Source organism: Ictalurus punctatus, chromosome 3 (assembly GCF_001660625.3).
Source record: "Ictalurus punctatus breed USDA103 chromosome 3, Coco_2.0, whole genome shotgun sequence".
Taxonomy (NCBI): Eukaryota; Metazoa; Chordata; class Actinopteri; order Siluriformes; family Ictaluridae; genus Ictalurus; species Ictalurus punctatus.
The window spans coordinates 4,237,321-4,245,610 of NC_030418.2; the positions used below are offsets into that span (position 1 = coordinate 4,237,321).

The 8,290-nt window shown below is 39.6% G+C and overlaps 1 protein-coding gene across 1 annotated transcript; it reads right to left on the minus strand.

Annotated features, from left to right (window-relative positions):
• Positions 1-308: 308 nt before the first annotated feature.
• Positions 309-7,894, minus strand: LOC108263426 (rap guanine nucleotide exchange factor 2-like). The gene is made up of 10 exons (XM_017464189.3): positions 7,645-7,894; positions 6,518-6,625; positions 4,650-4,814; positions 3,948-4,055; positions 3,594-3,797; positions 2,909-3,017; positions 1,885-2,518; positions 1,455-1,666; positions 1,103-1,226; positions 309-771 (listed from the first exon to the last, which is right to left on the minus strand). Exons 1-10 carry the CDS (start codon positions 7,726-7,728, stop codon positions 564-566), a joined length of 1,956 nt encoding a protein of 651 aa, XP_017319678.1. The 5' UTR covers positions 7,729-7,894; the 3' UTR covers positions 309-563.
• Positions 7,895-8,290: the final 396 nt, after the last annotated feature.

The window sequence follows — 8,290 nt, forward strand, 5'->3', positions numbered from 1 at the left end:
ACTACAGACACTTTGGACATGCCAATCAGCCTACCATGCATGTCTTTGGACTGGGGAGGAAACTGGATAATAATAATAATAATTATATAAATATAATAAGAGCTAATATTTGTTACACTTTAAGAGCAAACTAAAATAAAAGAGTACACCTGCATGTGTATTTCTGTTTATTAATAATACGAATGAATAACAACAACAACAACAACAACAATAATAAGAAGAAATATATAAATATAATAAGAGTTAAAATTTGTTACACTCTAAGAGCAAACTCATCTACAATCACACAAAGAGAAATTTGTTTGTAACTTTATAAAAATATATATATATATATATATATATATATATATATATATATATATATATATATATATATATATATATATATATATATATAAATAGAAAGAAAAATAAATGAAAAAAAAATAGCAGTGGTATAACTTTGCCATTCATAAATAAACACCATGAGGTTAGGTAGAGCAACCTAACAAGCTAACGCAGATGTACAGGTTACAGCTGTATAGTGCATTAACACACAGTGTAGTGGTCAAGTTGTCATGGTTTTAAATATATGTCATGGTTTTCCTAGTTATAGGTGGTTCACACTGTATAGACAGCGTCAGCAGACTCTTCTCGTTGGTCTCCACTGTGAGGTTAGACAGGTACTGCTTGACCTTGCGTGCCATTTGTGTGTCCTCGTACAGCTTGTTATGCCTACGCGGCTGAATCACGTCCAGGATATCTGCATTGGCACTGCCCTGGCTCAGACACCTACACACATACACACACACAGGAGTGAGTATGGCTGGGGGGTAGGGGGGATTTAGTCCACAGTGCTCTCAGACATGCAAGAAGTTACATTCTTTGCATCCGTAGAACATTCCATGCGTTCTATCTCATCTCAGCCAATCAGGCGAAAGGGAAGAGAAAAGCAAGGTTTTTCTTTTTAACTGTACACTGAGGTTTAATGAATCAGTCCTTAGACGAAACATTATAAAGACCATTGTCTTTTTCAAGCTAATTTGTTCTTCGGTGAAGTGCAGCCTAAAGTGAGGACAGGACCGGACACATCTTCGTGACACAGGTTTGAACAAACACTCACCTGGTGCGGAACGTCAGCTCCACGTCCACGTTGACGGCTGCCATCCGACCCACGTGTCTGATCTCTTTAGCGATCATACGTAGCTTCTCAAGGTTCACCAGGCCATCCACCATAGAATCGTTGCCTAAAGAGAGGTGAGAGGTTTTCAAGCTCAAGCCATACTGGTTCCATCAAGCAATGTGAAACAGGAAGTTGTATTATGAAAAAGCTTGCTAGTGCATTTTTACTTTAATATTGGGATTGATACTAGTTTACTTGGATGAAACTTAGAATTAGTTCTAAAACATTTATAATAAGAGTGTCCCTGAGTAAGAGAATTGCACATCTGCTAGTAAAATCCCTCCTGTCGTACCGTCATGGAGGAAGGTGAGGTCTTTTATGAAAATTGGGAAAAGAGGGATGATTGGCAGCTGCATGTTCTGGCTGTTAAGAACGTTTCGGTACTTGGCCATGTTTCTGGACGGGTCAAACAGGTCCTGCAGGTCATTGAAGAGCTTCTCGTACTTGCTGGGAAGTTTCTTCCAAGTTCCTCGCATTCTGGACACGGGCGCCAGATTTAGACCACTGAAAAACATAAATAGTCGAATTACAGTGAAATCTGACACTTTCATGGCAGAAGACTAGACAAAGCTGGTGTGTAAGAGTCTGTCATCTCAGCGCTCCAACCCACACCGACCTCTGTAAATGTAGCAATTTCACAACAACCGGTGATTTATGTAACTCTGAATTTTAAACGCTGAGATATGTGGGAACTGAGCAAGCTTTCATCCTTCTTTACTCACCTGATGATAGCGAACATGGAGTTGAAGTTCTTGCACTCGTGGCAGTACAGGGCGATCTTGATGAAATGCTTGATGATCTTCATGCGCTTCAACTGGTTGGGTTCCCTCAGCACCTCAGTGGCCACCCAGAAGGTCTCTCGGTTTATGGACTCATAGAAGAGCTTGAGGCCAGAAGGTCGGGGCAAGCATGACCGCAACCTGAAGAGGTCATCGATGTACTCGGTTGGCTCGATGGCACGGAAGAGCTCGAAGGCACGCACGGAGAGCTGCGTGGCCACTTCCACCGCGCATAATTGCAGCAGGCTGATCTGACTCTCGCTCAAAAGCTCTCGAGCGTCCTGTTTCGACTGCTTCACTCTGGCAGTGCTGTCATCCTGGGACTGGACTACACCAGTAGGGGGAGTCTCGTCAAAGATCTTGGGCTTGTTCCTTCCGCCCACTGTGTTGGTCTTGGCTTTCTCGCTTGCTTTCTCGAGACCCATCACTTGCTCAGCCAGGTCTGGGATGGAGTAACGGCTCGCTTTCTTAATGTCCCTGATCTTGGGAATGTGGGGAGCCCCATTCTTCCTGTCCAGCTTTTCCTCGTGGTCAGGTTCTCGGTCGTGCTCAAGTTGAGACAGAAGTTCCTTAAACGCTGAGAGAAGATGGTGTCTTAATTATGTTTGCTCAGAGAATACATGTTCATTACACTTACTCAAAGTGCTGATCTTGGATCAGTTTTTATACCAATTACAACCTAATGAAACTAGGAAGTTAGCTGATTATGGATTATATATCAATCAATCTTGACTCTTGAGTTTGGCCACGTCACGTCCCAGCAAAAGATGAACTTTTACCACCAACACTGTTGTGTGGCAATAACTGAATCTTGCATTAGAAGTAACGCATCTTAGATTAATCCTCAGTCGGACACCCATCAGCAATAAGTCTGACAGTGGTCTACGTCTTAACCTTTGGCTTTTTTTCCCCCCAATCTTCACATTTCTTTCTCAAAAGATTACTTTGTTCTTGGCGTGTAACTTACCGAAGAGACTTGTTTTCACAGTAATAGACAGATGTGTATTGCTGTGCAGGATCTCATTTGCTTTGGACAGTGGTACACTCTCAAAGTTCTGCCCATTTACCTCCAGGATCTAAGACACAACACAGAGAAAATTATTTATTTATGGATTGTCAAAAAAAAGTCAGCAGATTTTAAAAAATTAAATTAGACCTAGGACACTGAGGACTGACCAAGACAGTGTGAATGTGGACACAAGGTCTGCTAGGTCTCCTCGGGGGCAGAGAGGAATAGGAAGGCCAAAGTGTACTCGCTTGACATCCGAGTCACACTTTCAGCTTGGAAGGTTTTACAGTAACTACCATAGTAAGTTAATATCGAGAGTTCAAAACACCTGTGCGACTGTCAGTCATTCCAGATCAAGATAAGAAGAAGAAAGCCTTTATTTGTAACATATACATTACAGTACGGCGACAGACTGGGGTTCTGGGCTTGAACCTACACGAAGCCACCACTGCCGATTGGTTCGTCTGGTGTTTTTATTGGGGGGAAAAAGGGATTCAATCTGAGTGATACGTCATCACAGCACACTCCTATGCAAAATGTGTAAAGGTCAGCAGATCTGTAATTGTCTTGCATTGAACCGGCTTCAGCTCAGTGCTCTATAGCTACACCCGACCATGCCGATACAAGATATTATGAGAAGTACCTGATCTCCACGTTTGAGGCCTGCTTCTGCAGCTTTGCTGCCCGGCTCCACATTCTCAATGAAGATGCGGAAGCCTTTCTCTGAGTCACCGAGCAGGCTGAAGGGCGGAGGAGCCTTGCGTGACGGCTTAGTCAGATTCACCACCCGCAGCTTGGCTTTGGCAGCACAAGCTATGTTCAACAGCTTTAAGTGCCCAAACATTTTCTGTTTCATCACACAAGAGCAGAGAGATCATAGTGGGTTAGGGCCAGTGTTGTTAAAAAAAAAAAAAACCCAAAACATTTGTAGTGACAGAATTAAATAAATAAATAAATAAATAAATAAATAATAATAATAATATAAAAAGCCACTGACCTCCCTCTTCAGATTGTTCTCAAACTCTTCGAGAAAGTGCATCATCTCAGGGTCATCTTCAAAGTCATTAAAGTGATTGTTCACCCACAGCAAGAATACCAGTGCAACCTGGGAACACAAGCATTTATGCAAACGTTAGAATATAAAGTTTAATTAAAAAGTCCACTATTAGTATTATTATTATCTTCATTACAAAAATTATATTAATTCTGTACAAAAAAGAGTATAATTACAATTATAATTACTAATACAATTTTTTTTCAATGTGTTCTTATTCTATTAAAGCAGTAAAGATGGTAGTGCATAACACAGAGTAATGTAGGTTTTAAAAAAAATGACAGGATAGCATATATATATATGTTTTCCTGTCACTGTATATATATATATATATATATATATATATATATATATATATATATATATATATATATATATATATATATATATATATATATATATATATGCACACACACACTGTATGTATAAGGGTGCCAATAATTTTGTTGACAGTATATATGTGCAAAATTTCTTCTGTTGATTAGAAAATGCATTTTATATATGATATATAACTAAGCAAGTACATTATAAAATATACAGCCAATATCTCAGTAAACACACACTAGTATTTTGGAAAGTGTTTTTTTTTTCTGTTTCATCACACAAGAGCACTAAGGTTCTGTGATGTGTTGATCTTTACAGTACCTTCTCCCTGAGGTTGGAGTCAGGGAACCACTCCAGCAGTTTCCTTCCCACCACCATGGGGCTGGACAGGAAGGTGCGATAGGTGAGCAGGAAGTCCTCAATATAGGTGGGGTCCACCACTGAGTGCTCCTCCACCAGGTGCGTGGTCAGACGCTCTGTCGTGCCCTGTGGTATGGAAGAACTATTATATCTGCCATTTGTTAGTGAATACATGTTAAGAGGCTAGTTTCTGTGACCTTATCTTGTTCCTGCAATAAGCAAGGTATCTTCACGCAGGTGCTTTGCAGACATTTTGTGCTCTGTTCAGCAGATTTTTATGCTCTGGAATCGATTAGGGCGTGTGCTTGATACACATCTATGTGATTCAGTCTAAACTCTGTCAATCGCCCGATTACACACCGAATCGCTCAGCTTAACAGAACAAATCCTCCTCATTAAGGCGAATAACACTCCCAAGGTCATTTCGAGCAAAGTTTATTGTATGTCTAATTCTCTATTCAGACCAGGTTAAATTTACATGGGGTTCTGAGGTAATTCCATCATATTTTTTGCTTACTTTACTTCTCCTGAGGAAATTATAGACCAAATTACATATCGTATTGTTTACATTCATTTAACTCGGATCGTTTTAGTCCTATCTGAACAGACATTTGACATCTAAACATTACCAGTAGTTCATCGTCTATCCCACAGATCCATTTTAAACACTTCCCACATCGAGAAAGCAGAAAAGTGGGATGCTGCAAGATGATTAAAGGGGCTATTACCTCAGTTACAGGTGAATATAAAGGGTCATTTGTATTTGCTGTTAACTAAACGTATGCAAGATGGCCACCATGCATATCCTGCTGTCATTTGGTGTGCCAATTTTGCACGTCCAAAATAGTGTAAATAGTGTAAGCAGTATAACACCATGTGACCCTATGTCAACACAAACTAATGTGGTCACAAATCGCACACTTATCTATTATTCTAGATCGTTGGCGAGTATTAACGCTGATGGTTTTCGTATTACAGTTAGGGTTTGAATCTTAAAAATGCCTTTAAATATCGGGTCAGAGTTTTAGATATGAGACAGCCCGATAATTAACAATCGCACCAACTGAAGAACGTTTTAAAGAAACGAGCGCATTCGTGGGTTTAACATCACTGTGTATGAAATAGCTAAGCATTACGGTTCGACTTGGAAACCGGGTGGACCGAGACGTTCAGGCTCTGACATGCCGTCTAGTGAGCATCGCATTTGATCCTCCATAAGATACGCAAGCAAGTACGTGAACCATTCTGCTTGTGTAGCTGTCTGACTGTGGATTGGTGGAGTCCACACTGTTTAGCCTGATGAGCATCAACGAGACTTTTTCCAAAAGCCTCTGAAATCTCCTTTGTTTGTGCTATGATGCACTTCCACAAACACGTGTTGTGAAGATCAGACACCGATCGATCCCTTTATTCTTTAAATAAAACCATCCCACCTGATTGTCATCCCATTGATCGAAATCATCTGACTCCAATTTCACCTTCAAATTAAACTGCTAACCCTAGAAGTTCACACACTTTTGCCACTCAAAGATATGTAATATTTTTACTGTAATATTATTGATGATGTTTTAGGTCACATTTTAGGACGCAGTTATGCAGATAAATAGAACATCCTAATGGGTTCACAAACTTTCAAGCGCCACTGTACATGTGGTGAAAGTGAAGTATTGCCACTATATCATGTAACTTTTAGTCTTCAAGGAATGAACTAATAAATATAATAATATCGTCATCTAAACTGTGAAAGTAATCTTGTCCGGACAGTTTTTAAGAATAACTGATGTTGAAGTATAAACAAGGAATACATTTAAAAAAAAAAAAATTTTCACCTTGACGACAACGTCTCCTTTTCTGGTGCCGGTCTGATCGAGCTCGCGATGTTCTTCGACCGTGCCGATTTCCCCCTCCTCCGCCACCTTCTGTATGTTCTTTTCCACCTGATTCAGGATGCAGAAGTGAGAGAAAAAAAGAGAGAATATGGCAGTCAGTGAGAACATGTCTCTTAATTTTTAGAGGCTAAAAATTCCAATAACCGAAATATTGCCTGATGCAATTTTATGGACAAACATTACGCCTGTGAACTTAACTTTAAAACTAATGTTATCTATTATATAGAACCATAATTTCTTCACAACTAGTAGTAAAAGATCGCAACTTTCAATCTCCGTGATACCACAGCCATCCAAGACAACATAACCAGGCTCATAAACCTTACAACTGAGCTGTGTTCACCCATAAAAATCACTTCCTGCAATTCTGTGGTTGCAAATAATAGCATCACATTTATGACTGTGGTGTTTCTATAGCACAGTTAGAGAGACTTGGTATTGCCAGTTTATCACGGATTTGTTCTGATGCTAAAAAAATGCTGTGGAACGATCGAGGACAAGTACATATCTTTCTGCATTAATGCTGCTCTCACAGCTGTGCAAGTTACCCATTCCGTGGGCACTGACACGCCCCCATACCATGACAGCAGGAGATAAATAAGATATCAGAGCACTCAGGGAGACTTTTACATACAAGTAATGATGGTTTCTTCATTCAGAATGGGAAGAAATAGAGTGTGAGGGGGAAAAGTAGCTGGCAGAGAGATTACCAAACATCCTGAACTGAAATCTGAAGGAACATTAATGTGACATTAATATGATGAGTCTGGTGGATTGAAATACTGCCAGAGTTTTGCCATATTTTGTTGAATCCACTCCCATTATATACTCACTCATTATATTAAAGCACTATAAAAGAAGCAATTATACATGAAATTGGGGGGGGGGGGGAAAGACTCTCTCAGGCTGCCTAGAAACCCTGAAACACATGGAAGCTGCTGTCTTCTGCAACACTGACCAACAAAATGTCCTATTTATATAGTGTCTTTTGTGAACTCGACGTGGCTTGATAGAGAGTCCAAGAAAAAGCAAGAAAAAGAGCCAAAAAGTCATTTCCGTGGTCTCACCTGACAGTCGTCCACCTTGGACTTCTTCCTTCCTTTAACGAACTTTTTCTCCCTCTTGGGAGAGACGCTGAAGCTGCTGCCCATGCTGAAGATGTCGGTACGTCACCTCAACCGAACAGTTCAGAATCACGCACTATGGAGCTCAGATTATTATATTAAACAGCCAAATAAACACCAACAACTTGTCGCTAGGATGAATCCAACAGAAATAACATGGTCCACACAGACACACAGATGACACATAGAATTTAGAATTTTGAATTACGTGTTTACTTTCAAATTTCAAATACCATGGTTACACGTAATCTGTCATGGTGTACTGGTGCTTAAGGCAATAACAGTAAAGTACAAGAAATAAAGTTATATTAATAAGATAAACAAGAGAGAAAGTTATGAAAATGAGACACACACACACAGAAAAAACTACAAAGCTATGAAAACTATGGGCATAAATATATAAAACACAGTAATGTGCAGAACTTCTAGATTTTTAACATTTTATTCAATATTATCGAGTCAGTACAAAAACATTTTCGATTTCCAAACATTAGTTTTCCAGCACAACATTAAATGTTACAGAAAAATGTGTGTATGTCAGCAAAGAAAGCAGCATATTACGTGGTAAGAGACACTTTTCAGACAAAAA